Below are 17,882 nucleotides of genomic sequence, written 5' to 3'. Positions count from 1 at the left end.
TTTTTTTTTTTTTTTTGAGACAGTGTCTTACTCTGTTGCCCAGGCTAAAGTGCCGTGACGTCGGCCTAGCTCACAGCAACTTCAAACTCCTGGGCTCAAGGAATCCTCCTGCCTCAGCCTCCTGAGTAGCTGGGATTACAGGCATGTGCCACCATGCCCGGCTAATTTTTTCTATATATATTTTTAGATATCCACATAATTTCTTTCTATTTTTAGTAGAGACGGGGTCTGGCTCTTGCTCAGGCTGGTCTCAAACTCCTGAGCTCAAACCATCCGCCCACCTCGGCCTCCCAGAGTGCTAGGATTACAGGCATGAGCCACCGCGCCCGGCCAGAACCATGGTATCATTAAAAAAAAAAAAAAAAAAAAGAAGGGCCCATGGGGTTGCTATAACATTTACCCACATCTTCAATACTAACAAGCCCTATGGAACTGGCATCATTCCTTATTAAGCTCAGAAAGTATATTTTTATTAAATGCTAACTAGTAGGCAGGGAGTTGGCATTGTTTTTTAAAGTTAGTTCTAAATCAGCAAGACCATTATTTACTTCTGAAATAATTCTTGGTATTACAGAAGTTGATGATTAACCACTTTTACCTCTGAACAACGAATCTAACAGAGAACTGCAGTTTAAAGCAGACTTTCTTTCTTCATTCAAATTGAAGAAAAAATATAAAATATTTTTCCCAATAGTTTAATTACTGTACTAAGAAAACTCAAAAATCCATTTTAATGTCAAAAGATGTGTTTTTTTCTTGCTCATTAGCAATGGCACGATAGTTTAATATACCATTATTTCTCAACAACAACAAAAAAACCCTGTTTTCTAGCAAGCAATCACTGTAAAGTTTCTGATCAGATCAGGTTAAAACTGATCTTCAAAGACAATAAAAGAACAATTGTGTAAGCCCACTTTTCTATGTTACCTCCCTGTATGGGTAAATGTTGAGTGAAATATTTGGATAGAAATATTTACAAATATTTAATATTTAACAAATTTCTAGACAGAACTGTATCTCAGAATACAAAGTAATAGCTAACATTCCTTACCTCTGGCTAGGCACAAAACTGGTATTCCTAGTCTACACAGTCAAGAGTTTACTTGAGATAACAGAGGCTTTTACTGAAGAAACATCCACCTTAAATTCTTCAGATATTGAAGATTAGAAGATTATAGTAACTATATAGCTACATGGACTCTATATATTTTGTTACAGAAGAGAAGTGAATTTCTAGGTAAAGCATATTAAAAACAAACATTTTCAAAGCAATATAGCTGAGTCAGTTTGGAAAAAATAATCATTAGCAACTTACTTTGTCAACAGGACTTGGTAATGGAGCATGAATGACACTGAAAAGTAAAATTTAGAATTTTTATCTAATATCCTGACAATAGAGGAAACATAGCATGAAAGTACCAGAATATCTTAAACCACAAAGTAGATAATTTGCCTTCATATAATTAGAAAAATGTGAAGAATTTTTCAATCCTTTATAAATGTATAAACTCCTTAGAAAACAAAGTATAAATACATAAAACCTGCCTTTTACATATCAATATATTTTTAAAAGCAAATTCCAAATCCAAAATGTATTAAATGCCCTTTGAGGACCCACTGCTTACTGAAGGCTGTTATAAGAATTTCTACACAGAAAAGAAGCACTCTTTAAACTATCCATTTTCAATTTTGAAATGTATAAATTAAGTTCCTTTAAAATTAAACATTCCTATACAGAAAGTCTTAAAAAGCAAAGGTCTACTGGAAATTAAGGCTGTAATTTGGAAACTTGTTCCAGTGAAGAACTTTAATCAAAATAGTAATACTACTTGTCTCCACGCAGCCACCTCAGAAACTAACTGAAAGCTTAGATGTAAACATGAATGAAACTAAACTCAGTATATATCACTTTAAAACAAAACATTAAATAGACATTAATTGGTACTAATTGCTTTTTTGGCCTGATAAAATACTACTGACAGAAAGGTAGTATAGCAGTTAAGCATGGAGGCTGAGATACTATACTGCCTGGGTGGAAATCTCAGATCTACTTAGCAGCTGAAATGCAAACTGCCTAACCAATATAGGTCTCAAGCTTCCTTATCTATAAAGAAAAGATCATCATAAAACCAAACCCACAGAGTGACTGTGAGTATTGAATGTGTTAATATAAATAAAGAGCTTCAAACAGTGCCCAGGACACAGGAAGCACTAGCTCACTACTACTCTCATGGGAATAGAGCACAAAGGAAGCCAGAGTCCCTATTTTACAATGCCCTGTAAGATACTGTATGTATGTTGGGGGTCAGCAAAAGGGACACAGAGCAAGGCTACCGTCCATGTCCCCCATCAGTTGCTTATCACTCCACATCCTAGAGGCCACTCTAGTGACAGCTAGCTTGAAGGCTGACTAGGTAAACTTCCTAGATTCAAATGGTTAATCATGTGTAAGCTACTGAGAAACTCATCAGGCATGACTTAAAAACAGCAATAATTCTGATGCCACCCTAAGAATAGTCCTAATTCAACTAGTCACAAATCACTAAAATGCTTAATAAAATAGAATATTAAGTACCAATACTCATCTCACTTCTGATCACCCATGATATCCTGTACAGACTTCACTAAGCCTACAGAACCCTTTACTACACTTTTTTTATTACATGTCTGTGTTCTCAGGAACTATGATCAATTCACATCTGCATCCCCAGAGCTTATCACAAGGCCCTAACAAAGCTGGTACCTAATGAAAGTTCTTTAAAAATTGTATCGAACTATAATATAAACAAGCAAAACAAGTGGGTCAGTATTTTATAATTCTTTGTTTTCTGGTCTTTTCTATCTGATCATGATGGTCATGGTGTTATTAAAATGGTCTAGTGATACATCACTAAAAACTAAGATACATTAGTTTTTCTTCTCTACTCCATAAAACTGAAATAGACATTTTAAACATAAGTTTATTTTTCTTGACTATGTAAGTAACATATATTGATTATGGAAAATATGTGAAGTAAAGCATGAGGAAATGAATACAAATTACCCAACGTCAGCACCCAAAGATAACCATTTTGGGCATATATCTTTTTCTCTGAAGATAATACACATATAAGGAAATGAACTTAAGAAAGTCTAAATGGAAATAAAAGGTACTAATGGAGTGTTCTTAAAAATCCAGTTTCCTTAGTGATCCCAGCACAATCTTCTGTTCTCATGAAAATCTGGTTAACAAACAAAAGGCTAAAAACCCAGCAATACATTCCATAAGTGATATATATTTGTATTTTACAAAAACTACTTTGGATATACGTACATTTTGTTTGAATTATGGAAAAAGTTCATGTGCATATAAAAACCAGAACAAGGAAAGACAGGAAATGAAAACAGTTTTCACACTTAGGGTGGTGGGATTATAGGCAATTTCTCTCTGTTTCTTCTCCTCGGAAAATTATTTGTGTAATATAATTAAAATTAAGGAAGAAAAAGAATTAGTTTTTTGAGAACTACCTACTAAAGTTTTTTTTTTTTGAGACAGGGTCTTGCTCAGTCTCCCAGGCTAGAGTGCAGTGGCATCATCATAGCTCACTGCAACCTCAAATTCCTGGGCTCAAGCAATCCTCCTGCCTCAGCCTCCCAAGTAGCTGGGACTATACCACCATGTCTGGCTAATTTTTTTTTTTTTGGAGAAACAGGGTCTCACTCTTGCTCAGGCTGGTCTCTAATTCCTGGCCTCAAGTGATCCTCCCACATCAGCCTCCGAAAGTGCTAGGATTATAGGCATGAGCCATTGTACCGGGTCCCTACAAAAGATCTTAAAAGCACTAAATGCTATGTACACAATGGACCTTAAACTCTAGGCATTCTGGCATACTCAAAACATCTTAATTACTTTTTAAAAATTAGATTACAATACCAGAAACGGCTAATGTTTATTGTGTACTTATTATTATATATGCCAAATACTACGCTATGCTTAAGTACACAATCTTATTTAATCCTCATAAAATTCCTGCTCAATAGGTATTATGATCATTTTCATATTTCAAATGAGAAAAGTATAGCCTGATTAAGTCACAGAACAAGTGGAGTCAGGTTTGAAACTGGACTATCCACCTCTAAAGACTATCATGATCTTCCAGCTCTAGAGAATTACCTGTTCAAAATTCATCTTCTCCAGAAAGTCATCACATTATGTACAATAAAACTAGCAGCAAAAATTTAAATGATGCTAATATTTAACCACATAAGAAAAATCAAACAATGAGAAGGAAACAGGGCAAAGATTAAAAGAAGTAAGAGGGATAGGGACACAATTCACTGGAATACACTTTGAAAAAATTCACATGCTCAACTAAATGGAACCTGAGAACACAGACGATACCTTATGCAACTGCTGAAAGCTTTTAACTACATGAAAGAAAAATCTTATTATCAAATACAAACATCAAAGTCTTTAAGAAGCAATACATCATTAGCTGATTAATAGTTACTCTTATTTCTAAAACCTTAACTCTTGACTCATAAAAGCTAAGTTACATTAAAGTTCCTAAAGTTTACTGCAATTTTAATAATTAAGCTGTAATTTAAAATAGGAAACAGATTAATGTTCTAAATTTAAAAAGTTTTAAAATTTCTACTTTGTTTCAGATATCCTTAAAACTAAAAAAAAAATTGGTAGCTTCTAATGGAAGCATAAAATATATGATTCTAACGAAAGCATAGACTATCACAGTAAGGGAAGGCCTCTCTCTGCTTAATCCTTCCTTCTTTTTTTCCTACTCAATGCTCTACTTTTCCTTCAATTTATTGCTTCTCTCAACTTCCCACCCTCAGATCATTGTCTCTGTTTCTGAAAGACAGAAAATATTATGCTGGATGTAGAAACAAGATTCTAGCATACTCAAAGTTTTTCCCCCAAATAAAAAAGAAGTTTAATGATTGCTCAACTCCCTTAAACACTTGATGATAACCTCAGAAATGCACAAGATCAAAATGTACTTGTGTTTACATTTTAAAATCTAGATTTTATGAGTAATTTTTTCCTTTCAAGTGTCTACCTCTAAGTGACCTTTTATATTGCTTCATACAAAAAATAAATATGACATTGAAAAAAAGCCTCAAAAAAACTCTCACCAAAATAAGCTACTAACTATATTGACATCCTACAGGTCCTATAAGACTGTGACACTGGCATTAACTTCAGAGGCAATCATTGTCTAAGAAGTCCTATATGCATATGAAAAGGAATGAATTTATCACTTACCAATAACTTATGTACCCCAAACGTTGTGAAAAACAACTATCCACCAAAATGTAAACTGTAAAGTTAAATTAGGAAACAAAATAACCTCTGCTTCTGATACATTATTATCTCCTAGAATTGCAACTAATGTGAAAAGCAATTTAAACTGAAGTATGTTCCATTCCAAAAAGTACTAACATAATAACCTCTACCTCTGATACATTATTATCTACTAGAATTGCAACTAATGTGAAAAGCAATTTAAACTAAAGTATATTCTATTCCAAAAAGTAAGTCAATTTTCTAACATTATTAAAATAATCCTGAAGTACTGTATTAACAGTATACCATCATCTAGAATATTATTAACCAAAGTAATTAATCCAAAAACTTCACAGCACTAAATTATACTCACTCTGAGCGGAGCCGGGCTTCCATACCATCTGGTAGAAAAAGTTTTATTGTGGAAACAATACACCCATGGGTAACTGGTTAAAACAAACAAATAACATGGATAAAATAATTGTTTAAAAATATAAAACTTCCTATCTCTAGTGTCTAAACACATATTTTATTCTTAAAAGTAAAAATTCTGGAAAAGAAAAAAAATCTGGTACTTTAATGACAATATTCATTACCCTGAGAAACTCATCCCTGTCCATAATGAATCACAATTACAAGGTAGAATTACAGTTAGAAGTGTTTTGAAAGGTATCCTAACCTCCAATTCTATAACAGTCAATCAATAAAAGGTCAGCTGAATATATGGAAATACAACTGAGGGAGGAAAATGTACTTTCTCCCTATCTGCTAGCATTAAACTTAACTGTGGCTATTTCCAAATTTAAAATATGGCTCTTATTCTTAATTTTCCTGTACCTAACCTATTACTCTTAACCACACCTCATAAAACTCAAGTTCTGCATAATACAGTTTAGAATATACCATTCAATCCCCCCATTTGATGGGTGAGAAAACCAAGACCTCAGACAAGTGAAACTGCCTCCACAACTCACTATTAATTATTAGAGTTGTTTGCTAGTACCCGAGGTTCCCATTTCAGTATTTAAAATTTTTGTTTGTTTTCTTTTTCTTTTTTTCCTTTTTTTAAATCAACTGACTTTAAGATCCAATGTTTTATTTCCTTGAAGGCTGTTTCTTCCTCCAACCCCAACATATTTTTATGACATCACACCAGTCACTTTATAAACAACTTCTTACCATTGCTTACTTCCTCCTTTTCCTACTGAAGATTTCAAGAGACAAAACTCCCCAAAAGCACCTCCTGTACAGAGCTTCTCCGTGTTTGGGTTATATAGAAAAAAAAAATTGTTTTCTGGTTTAAAAGTCAATGAATTTTTATTTCTCTATTCTTCGGATACCATATTATGTCTTCCAGGTTTCAAGGAACTAATTTATTTAGCTTACCAAACTCTGATTTAAAAGCTAATTCGAGCTAATGAAATATACTATATCATGACTAGAGGAGTGGTGGTTACTAGACTGCATATATTTGTCAAAACTCATTGAATTGTAGAGGTAAAATTGGTGTTGTAGGTAAATTACACCTTAATAAACAGATTTTTTTAAGATTAGAGCTAATGCATTTGGGGGTAACTTGTTAAATGATCAGGCCAATGAATTAGCAAGATGATGTTATAAACATGAAGTAAATATGGCTGTCATCTGGAAAAGTACATTAAACTTAAAGAATTTTGCACATTTATTCAATATTGATTTTCATTAACAATTTAATTGATTATATGAAAAGTGCTATCACAGATGAAGAACCATCCACTGGACAGTCTTCTAAACTCTCTGCGTAGCAGAGTAATCACAGCCATGAACCATTGGGTTCCTTCCTTCCTTTCTGGTCTCATCCTCCATGTATCCTATACAAAGCCAAGCTACCTACAATCTCCAAACACCTTACCTTTCACAACTCCATGCCTTTTACACAAGCTGTCCCTTCTGTCAGTGAGGTCCTCTATCCTCTTGCCTGCAAAAGCAAACGCTACTTATCCTCCAGGCTCAGACTTCCTAATTCCTTTACCAAAGCTCAGTATCTGAGTTAAATGTCCCAGAGCCTCCTATATCTACTTTTTATAACACTAAGCACACTGCATTGTGAATATTTGTCATTTACACAACTGTTTTCTCACCAATTAGATTCCACTCTTTGAGGGCAACAAGGATTGTTTGCCTCTCACTTTTAAAACCATCCAGTACAGAGTAGGCATTTAACAAATGCTTACTCAATATGTTGAAGAACATGTCTACCTAATATTTTACAGCTTTCATTATTCAAGCGTAAAGATATTTCTTTTTTTTTTTTTTTTTTTTTTTGAGACAGAGTCTCGCTTTGTTGTCTGGGCTAGAGTGAGTGCCATGGCGTCAGCCTAGCTCACAGCAACCTCAAACTCCTGGGCCCAAGCGATCCTCCTGCCTCAGCCTCCCGAGTAGCTGGGACTACAGGCATGCACCACCATGCCCGGCTAATTTTTTTTTCTATATATATTTTTAGTTGGCCAGATAATTTCTTTCTATTTTTAGTAGAGACGGGGTCTCGCTCTTGCTCAGGCTGGTCTCGAACTCCTGACCTTGAGCGATCCACCCGCCTCGGCCTCCCAGAGTGCTAGGATTACAGGCGTGAGCCACCGCGCCCGGCCAAGATATTTCTTATTTGAGGACAACAGGGTTCATCTCCATTTGCAGGAATTACCTCGCCCCCTCCTCTCCCTGGCAGAAGACAGGGAAGAGATGGATTTATCCCAGCCCTATGGCTCCCCCATAGATTTACTACAAACTGCCTACAATAAATAAAGGAGCACAATACAATATGAAGATCTAGCAATACCTACACTTTACCAATATATTTAAATTGGTAATAGAGTTGTTTTTTAAAAAAGAAAAATAGAACAAGTTACAGAATAAAACTGTAGTGAAGTTCAGCACCCTGAAGTTCAGCATATGGACTGATGTACAAACCTATAAGGTGAATCAAGAGCTAGTACTGACTGAGCAATATAGTGCTGCTGCAATGCTGAAGGCAGTTTTTAAAAAAAGACCATCTCTGACTAAGATGACAACTTAGTCTGGCCAACCCTGCCTTTGAAATGATTCTTACGACAGCTAGAAACACAGATGCGTAGAAATGTTAGTTATCTTTTTGATTTGCAACAGGCAAGTATTTAAAGCAACCAGACGAAAATGTTTTGTTCTAATATTTACATTAATCAACTACACATAGCATCATTTCCCAAAACAGAGTGCTAGCAAGTGTTAACAAAAAAGGACTTGAGGGTCGGATGAATTTGGTAAATAACTCAGCTAAAAGAAATTTAAAAGTTTTGGGTTTTTTTGTTTCGTTTTGGTTGGGTTTGGTTTGGTTTGGGTTTTAGCCATGGGCTTTCTCAGAGCCTAAATTGCTTTTGCCCATTATGAAGCTCTAAAAGTAACATGCATTTTCCAAACTTATTTGACATTTGAGCCTTCCCCTAACCTCGTTATAGGAACACTTACATAGGAACTGATATTATGACGAAAGTACTATGGACAATACTGCTCTAAAGCAGTCTATGAAGCACTATCAAAACATATTTTGCTCTCAAATACTGCCCAGAAACATTATTGTGTTCCATGATTCAAAGAAAAAATTAATTGTAAAATACAATTTAAACAGTTTCTTGGGGAGGGTAAGGGAACCATGGAAACATTGCCTTAAAATATACATGTGTATTATAAGCCACATGCAAATTTCAGAAACATTAAAACATGAAAACCAGGTGTCTGAATTGAGGAAACAAGGCGAAAGAAAAATCTGCCATTACCTGCTATAGCTATGAGTCTATTAAAAACCAGGGTGAAGACTACACAAGCTTACTGCCATTTGTCTGTTTTGTTCCTCTATAATCTTAAAGACCATTTATTTTGCTTTTGAGTTACTATATTTATGTTGTGGTATGCACCCAGGCTTTCTTATTGCCTCTTCACACAAACATCACATGTTCACTTTGATAAGTTTAAAACCTGTTTGAGGAACCGGACTAGAAGACTGAAACTTTTGAGGTATGTTGTAGTTTGGTTCTATCTCCATTTCTACAATGAGTACAAAGGTCAATACTATTCCACACTTAAGAGTAGTTTGAAGAATCTCTTGAAATGACTGGCAGCAATAGGAAGGACAATGAATAAAACCCTAAAATCCAAAGAAATATTTTAAAAATCAAGAGCAAAATGAGAAGTGTTAATATTTCTAGATTGGGGAATGATTTTTTAAAATTGCTTTTTGACTGCAGTCTAAGGTATAGGTTGAGAATGCTCTATCCAAAACTCTGAAATCTGAAAGACTCCAAAATTTAAAACTTTCTGAGTACATACATGACACCAAAAAGTGGAAAATTCCACACCTGACATGTGATGGTTCACAGTCACAATGTAGTCAAAACTTTGTTTCATGCACAAAATTATTTTAAAATATCACATAAAATTACCTTCAGGCTATGTATATAAGGTGTATCTGAAACATAATTAAATTTTGTGTTTAGACTTGGGTTCCCCATCCCCAAGATATCTCATTATGTATTTGTAAATATTCTAAAATTAAAAAAAAAAAATCTAATTTCAAAATCCAAAATGCTTCTGGTCCCAAGCATTTTGGATAAAGGATACACTTGTAAAATAGTCACAAAAACTTTCAATCCCAAATTTTTTTGCTTCATAAAGCTTCTAATTCTTAGAGCTTCTTTTTTTAAGTTAGAAAAGAGGTAGGGAAAGTTAGCAGAATAGACAAGTACTCTCTTAATTCTGATTTTTTTTTAATTCTGATTTTTAAAAGTTGATATTCTTTCATTCTGTCTTCATTTGCGAGTTCTAATTCAGCTATCAAAAAACTTTCCTGGCTGGGCGCGGTGGTTCACACCTGTAATCCTAGCACTCTGGGAGGCCGAGGTGGGAGGATCGCTCGAGGTCAGGAGTTCGAGACCAGCCTGAGCAAGAGCGAGACCCCATCTCTACTAAAAATAGAAAGAAATTATATGGACAGCTAAAAACATATATAGAAAAAAATTAGCCGGGCATGGTGGCGCATGCCTGTAGTCCCAGCTACTCGGGAGGCTGAGGCAGAAGGATCGCTTGAGCCCAGGAGTTTGAGGTTGCTGTGAGCTAGGCTGATGCCATGGCACTCTAGCCCGGGCAAGAGAGTCAAACTCTGTTTCAAAAACAAACAAACAAACAAAAAAAACTTTCCATCTTCAAGTATTTGTTTATTTCAGATGTAATTCTTATAAGAAAGGCAGGATAAATACTTTACTCTTTCTCTTTATTTACTTACATGTTTCAGAATGATAAATTGGTTTCCTAAGTTCTTCCAAAGGTAATCCAATCTTTATTCATTTTTAGTATGATTGTAAGCTCATAGATTTGAACATATTTGATATATTTCAATCCACTGCTGTTATTATGATTTAATGTTCAAACCATCCATCTTTGATCAGCGGGAACTCATTAACATCAACTTCTAGGAGTTCTTTTGACAGAATGCCAGCAGCCTTAGACAGCTTCATTGTTTTCAGATAAATCTTCTAAGCTCAATTTGTACATTTATTGCCCTAGACTCAAAGTCAACTATTTCTCCAAGAGTCTTGTTTCTACCTATTTATTTAGTGGGAAGAGCCCTTTCTCTAGGTGTGTGCATTCACTTACTATTTTATTTCTCTAGCATACTATGCAGTGATATTGCTCACTGGCTTATTTCTTGACTCCCTCATGAGTAGTAGTTGTTCTCTGGGTTTACCTGTTTGCTCAATAAATACTTACTGAACCTGCTGGTTACAAGCAATATGCTAAGAATAATGGGGAAAACCAAGATGATTAGGACTAGGTCCCTGTCTTTGAAGAGACTTCAATGTAGAGAGGACAAACCAGAAACACCTAACATAACAACAAAAGGCAAATAAAAAGGGGGCAAATACTATAAGAGGTACAAAACACTACTATAGGAATTTGGAATGGGATAAGGCAGCGGAAAGCTTTATGAAAAAAGTAAAAAACAAACAAAAAAATTTTGAAATGGAAGAAAAAGCAGAGAGAACAGTATGAGCAAGGGAACAGGAAAAGAAAAGGAAGTGGGAGCGTGCACATGTTAAGAGAGCAGCTGACGGAAATTGGAGTAAGAGGTAAAGAACCTACAGTTCAAGGCTCTTTAGCGGCTAGGCTCCATGCTAAGAACACATGTTAACTACTATGACAAACCATGTAAACAGTTACTTTTATGTCCTATTTTACAGATGAGGCAACTAAGGTCAAAGAGGCTAAAGAAACTTGCTGAGACTACATGTTTGGTAAGTGGCAGTGCCAGAATTCAAAAGAACCTTTTCTGTGTACCATCTTATATCTAAATAATCCATTTTAACAGCTTAACATATATTAAGCGAAGTAATGGAAAATAAAATCAAAAGGTTAAACTGAGTCTATATTTTTAAGAGCTACAAGTTTAAAATTTGGCCTTTCAGACTTTGTTCTGCAGTATGACACAGCCACTGAAGGCTTCTAAGAGCAGGAAAATGACATAAATAAATAAAACTATAATAGAAGAATATTCTGGAGGCAGTAGATTGGCAGAGTATGATGGCCACTATTGTATGTTGTACCAGAGTATGGTATAGTACTCTAGGATGGCAATTGGAAATACAGGAAGCAGCAGGGAAAGGAGACAAATGGTCTAGGATCACCGGTCCCCAACCTTTTTGGCACCAGGGACAGTTTCACGGAAGACAATTTTTCTACGGACCAGGGGTGAGGGTTGGGGGTGTTGTGGGTCGGGGGAGGGTCGTATGGAGCTCAGGCAGTGATGTGTGGCCCGTTTCCTAACAGGCCATGGACTGGTACTGGGCTGCAGCCCAGGGGTTGGGTACCACAGGATGACACTACTGTTAGAGGTAAGGAAGACACAGAATTCAGAAAAGATGCTGAGGTTCTGATCTAGAGTGTTTGGGAGAATGATGAGCAATAAAAGAAATTTGGAAGTCAGTAAAGTAGTCTGAAGGGGAAATTAAGCTTTGGGCAGAGTAATTATAAGGCAACAGCAAGACATTCAAGAAGAAATAACCAGCAACAGCTGGCAATACAGAATCTATAAGAATGGATTCACAGCAGACAAGACAAGAAGGGAAATTTGGTACTTAAAGACAGGGGAAACCACAGAAAAAAGTTGCTGCCAGGACCTTAACTGAGCAGTTGTAAAACAGACTCACACCCCACACCTGGTAATGTTCCTTCTTAGGACCAAAAGGTGGAATCCAGGCATCCGTAGTTTTACAAAGCTCTGCAGATAATTCTGGTGCATAGCCTGGGCCGAGAATCCATTTTTTAAATGAACAAAAGAAGACTTCCATTCCATCAGAAAGGTTCCCTTAGTCAACCAGTGAATTTGGTGGAGCCTGTGCTAAATCAGCTTTATGATTTCCCCTAGCAGCTGAAAAGGAGAAGTTGGTAAGAGTGCCTTTGAAATGGCCAATGATGAGTTTCAAAGGACAGATAAAGGATCCTGGTGCCAAGCTTTGCAACAGAGAGTTACAGTAATGGTGTGTGAACCAGAAAACCCATTCTCCATCTGAGCAGTTTGTGAGAACAGAGGAGTGGCCAGTGGCTGGGTTGCTAAGCCTTGACTTGCTCTCTTCCTTCCTTTCTTTTTAAAAATCTACTAGAATATCACCCTATTTGTTTATAATGATATTTTATATGTATACTGCAGGTTATCTGTACATGCCTGACCAGTGAGTTTTCTCCCTGGAGCCACACTACATGGAAAGCCAAACATCAAAACCAGACTGTTTTGGAGAGCTTAAAGTAGAAGAGACATTAATACAAATTGATATGTTCAGTGGCATTAGGTTCATATTATCTTTTTAAGAAAATCTGATATCCATATATAATATTTTACATATTATATATTGTTTTTCTAAAATTTCTTTTTACACAAATTATTTTACATAAATATAATACATACTAAAGGATTATTAATTGTTCTATTAGCCCCATCTCACTTTTAATTTACCTCTCTCTTCTCTAGTCCTTCCACCCACACTCCTAGATAACTCACATTAGTGACACAGTATACATTAAGTGCTTCCTCCTCATGTTCATAAAATCATATACAAACACATACAAATATATTTATAGGATTGGTGAGACTTTTCAAAATAATGAAATTATTAAAAGCAATTTCTTTCCTTACTCAGCAATATATCTTATAGAAACTCTGCAATTCATATAATTCTAATTTCTTCTTTTTAATACCTGTATAATAGGCAATTTTTAAATTATGCTTCCATTGTTTTTAGTAATATATATACTAATGCAAAAAAATCTTTTCATAAATCCTCACAAACTACTATTTTTAATCATTCAAGTGTATAACTTCATATCCTTACTATAAATGTATTAAAAGCACTACAGTATTGCTTTATGTAAGTGGATTATACCATATACATCCTTCTGCAATCTGCTTGAGATAATGTTTGAGATTCATCCTTGTTGCTATACGAAAATTTAGTCCATATATTTTCACAGCTATATTGTATTTTTGCTATTTTTATTCTATTTTACTTACAATTTTTATTTTACTTAGTTTTCTTTTCATCCTATTTATTTTTTTTTATTTTTTATTTTTTTGAGACAGAGTCTCACTCTGTTGCCCAGGCTAGAGTGAGTGCAGTGGCGTCAGCCTAGCTCACAGCAACCTCAAACTCCTGAGCTCAAAGGATCCTCCTGTCTCAGCCTCCCGAGTAGCTGGGACTACAGGCATGCGCCACCATGCCCGGCTAATTTTTTCTATATATATTTTTAGCTGTCCATATCATTTCTTTCTATTTTTAGTAGAGATGGGGTCTCGCTCTTGCTCAGGCTGGTCTCGAACTCCTGAGCTCAAACGATCCGCCCACCTCGGCCTCCCAGAGTGCTAGGATTATAGGCGTGAGCCACCGCGCCCGGCCTATCCTATTTATTTAGAGTTTTTGTTATAGGTAATTCCTGAATTTGAGTGAATGTCTCTTCAACAGCTACTGATTATTCATTTATACAACAACTATTGGTTATACAGTTACACGGTTTTTCAGCTTTAGTTTGTGAATTATGTTGATAGATTTCCTAACATCAAATCACCTTTGTATACCTCAAATAAACCCTACTTTGTTATTTATTTATTTCTGAATTTCTATTTCTAGCTTTATTTCTGAATTTAATTTACTAATCTCTTAATTGGAATTTTTCAACTATTGTCACAAGTGAAACTAATTATAGTTTTGTATTGTATCAGATATTCTCATTAATGATATATTGGCTTCTTTAAAGGATTTTGAGAGCTTTCCACCTGTATGTTAGAATTATTTAAATAATAAGGGATTCATCTGTTTTTTAAAATAAGATCAGATTCAGCTGTGAATCCCTCTGTGTCTGGTATCTTTCCAATGGTGAATCTTTAATAACTTCTTAGTCTCTTTTTAGAAAATTGATTTATTGAGGTTTTACACTTCTTGGGATAATTTTGCTAAGATGATATCAATTTATTCTAGTTCTTTTTTCTTTGCCATTAGTAGGCATAACAATATTCTCTTAGAATTCTTTTAGTATATACTGTATTTGTATTTATTCCTCCTTTCCCACTCCTCTTCTTGTATATTTCCGCTAGTATTTTTAACTTAATGCATCAAAGTTTATGAATTACCTACTTTATTGTTTTCTTTTTTAAAAAAACCAGCATTTGGGTTTAACCCTTCTAGGGCTTTTTTGTTTGTTTCATTAATTTCTGCTTTTTATTTCTTCTTTCCAGCTTTCCTTGTTGTTTTTTTTCTAATTTTTTCTGATAAATGCCAAGTTCCTTCATTATTTATCTTTCTTCCTTAAAACAGAAGGAATTTAAGATTATAAATTTTATCTAAGGGACTTACTGTATTTTGGTATAAAAGTCTCTTTTCCTTTCAAAATAGTTTGAAATTTCCCTTTTGATTTCTTCTTTGATCCAGAGGTTATCCAGTAGTGTTGTATAATTTCAGGAGAATTTTCCAAGTGATATAAAGTTTATCACAGTAGTGTTTAGCACAGGATAAAAATCTATATTTTCTTTCCTGGCACCTGCTTAAACAGGTAACACTCAACTGATAACACAGCTTTATTCCAAGAGCCTGTACTAACATAAGTCAACTTTTTTAAGCCAGTAAGTTCAAAAGAAACAACATTTTAAGTGATGAAGAAATTTTTCTTTATTTAATTTCCTTAAAGTTGGCATGAAAGACAGGTAAAGTTTCAAAGAACAATGCAAGAATCCAATATTGCTGAAATATTATACTAAGAGAAACCCTGAATAGGAGGGTCATCCTCTTAGCTTTCTACACCATTTTCTTAATGTCCCTAACAGCTAAATGGGGAAGAAGAATAGGAAGAAGTTTGGAAAGAGCTGCATTCTATAATGACCACCCCCTTGGAAATCTGTATATATGTTAGCATAAAGGGCCTGAGAAGTCCTGCTTACCTTAGGTTAACTAAGTGTACCTAAACGTATTTGATTACCTCATCCTATTATTAATTAACACCTAATAATTTTCTTCGGGACATGCAAGTCAAGAAGATAGACATTTCTCAGACAGAAAGGCAGTGTAATCAAATTCTCTTCTTCACTGCGGGTTACTCACAGGTGGTTTACTGAATTCAATTTACTATTTGCTGAATGAAATGGTACCAGAGGAGGTGTGATATGGCAGCAGTAGATATAAGAGTGTCTAATGCAGCTTTTCCCAGTATGGTCATACATAAGTTGTGTTCTCCTAGTAAGTACTAGTCATTATTTTGTATCAAAATACAATCTTTCTTTTTAGTTTTATAAGTGGAAAGTCCTAAGACGTTGGCCCTACCCAAATTCAAATATCAAAACCTAACTCCCTGAGGAGGCCAACAAAACCCAGTAACAATAATACTGCTGTTGCAACATCAGTGAAAGTATATTCACAAATGTGCACATGAACGCACACACATCAGCAGCATCATCACTATCATCACCACCATCACCACTTTTATGGTGCAAAATGTCAGAGTCTGATGACTTAGTGTATTACCATATCAGAGTATGTTCAGAGAAACGAAAGTGGAAACTTGCCAAATGGTTGCATTGTCCATATTAAACTAATACAGTGGAACTGTACACTTTTGGTTTCTATCCACTTACTTTTATAATTTAGCCATAAAATTTCATGGTCATAAAGTAGACAGTGAACTAGGTAGAGCCAGGAAGCTTCAGAATTATAAAAATAAAGACCAATCTACACTTACTTAGCTAGAGAACTTCTAGTTTCAAAAACTGTGAGACATGAAATTTTATTTTATACTTGTGATAGGTAATATTAGCTGCCTACTTCCACAGTTTTTCCCTCTTTTTTCTCGCTAACAAAACTCTGATTTTGTTTGGGTAACAATGCACACACAACCTAGAAGGATAAATCAAAATTGATCTATGCCAATTATGGATCTCCTTGCTTCTCCCTTTACCAGGTAAGTAACTTCCCAGGCTTCTTTGTAGCTGTAGGTAGCTATGTATGTTACCTACCCGTGTGGCCGATGAGACTCAAGGAGAAATCTGCTAGGAGGATTCTGCAAAAGATTGTTCTTTCAACATAAAAAGAGAGCCACACAAGAAGCTATGTTGTCCACCTTATCCTTTTTGCCTGGGACACTGGTGTGAGGAAAGTGATGCCTAGGACTTGCAGCTATCACCTTTCAACAATGAGGCAACAAGCAAACACATGAGAGAACACATTAAGGATAGCAGAACAGGAAGACAGTAAGACCCTGGATCCCCAAAGATATCATTGAGTCAAATGAACAAAATGAACCTGACTCCAGACTTTTCATTAATAATAAATATCCTATGGTTTAAGCTTGTCTTGATTGGGTATGCTGTCATTGCAGCCAACTGCTTCCTAATTGACACCACAGTGTCTTATGTTTTCAAAATGTGATGAATAATATAAATTATTAACATTTCAGAATTTAAAACTTTAGAAGAACAACAGAAGTAGGAGACTTTTAATTTTTCACTGCATATAATGCTATCTTTAAATTACTTTTACAAGCATATAAAAGTATGCAATGTTTTGTAGCATTAAGTAACAAAATAAAAAATTAAATAATCTTAAATAATAGGAAAAATCGATCCATACCCGTACCTTTCCGTGTATTCTCCGTCACATCTACCCCGAACTGGATAATGTCACCGGAAAGAATTTCGCATGGTGGACTTTCTTCAGAGCCTCGACTCAATCTCTGGCTATTTATGAAGGTACCGTTACTACTTTTAGTGTCTTGGAGATAAAACTGAAAAAAAAAAAAAAAAAAAAGAAGAAGAAGAAGAAGAAAAAGCCAGAGATTAATAATAATAATTCCAACCTACTTTTTTTTTTTTTTTTTTTGTGAGATAGGGTCTTGCTCTGTCACCCAGGCTGGAGTGCAGTGGTACAATTATAGTTCACTGTAACCACCAACTCCTAGGCTCAAGTACTCTTCCCACTTCAGCCTCCTAAGTAGCGAGGATTATAGGGATATGCCACCACAACCAACTAAATGCTAATTTTTAAATTTTTTTTTTAAAGAT

The 17,882-nt window shown here is 35.1% G+C and overlaps 1 protein-coding gene across 23 annotated transcripts in view; it reads right to left on the bottom strand.

The window, feature by feature from the left end:
* The window catches only part of SLMAP (sarcolemma associated protein), a 145,498-nt gene that overhangs the window by 67,190 nt on the left and 60,426 nt on the right, over positions 1-17,882 (bottom strand). For 22 of the 23 annotated variants that reach the window (XM_069475921.1, XM_069475920.1, XM_069475932.1 and 19 more), the window contains exons 2-4: positions 17,458-17,605; positions 5,658-5,730; positions 1,316-1,352 (exon numbers count right to left, since the gene is read on the bottom strand). In XM_069475921.1, coding sequence (XP_069332022.1) covers positions 1,316-1,352; positions 5,658-5,730; positions 17,458-17,605 — 258 coding nt within the window. Of the gene's footprint in view, positions 1-1,315; positions 1,353-5,657; positions 5,731-17,451; positions 17,606-17,882 lie in introns of all 23 variants that reach the window. The other variant, XM_069475933.1, reaches the window with a different exon arrangement.

This window comes from Eulemur rufifrons, chromosome 7 (assembly GCF_041146395.1).
Source record: "Eulemur rufifrons isolate Redbay chromosome 7, OSU_ERuf_1, whole genome shotgun sequence".
Classification (NCBI taxonomy): Eukaryota; Metazoa; Chordata; class Mammalia; order Primates; family Lemuridae; genus Eulemur; species Eulemur rufifrons.
This window is presented reverse-complemented; position numbering and strand designations above follow the sequence as displayed.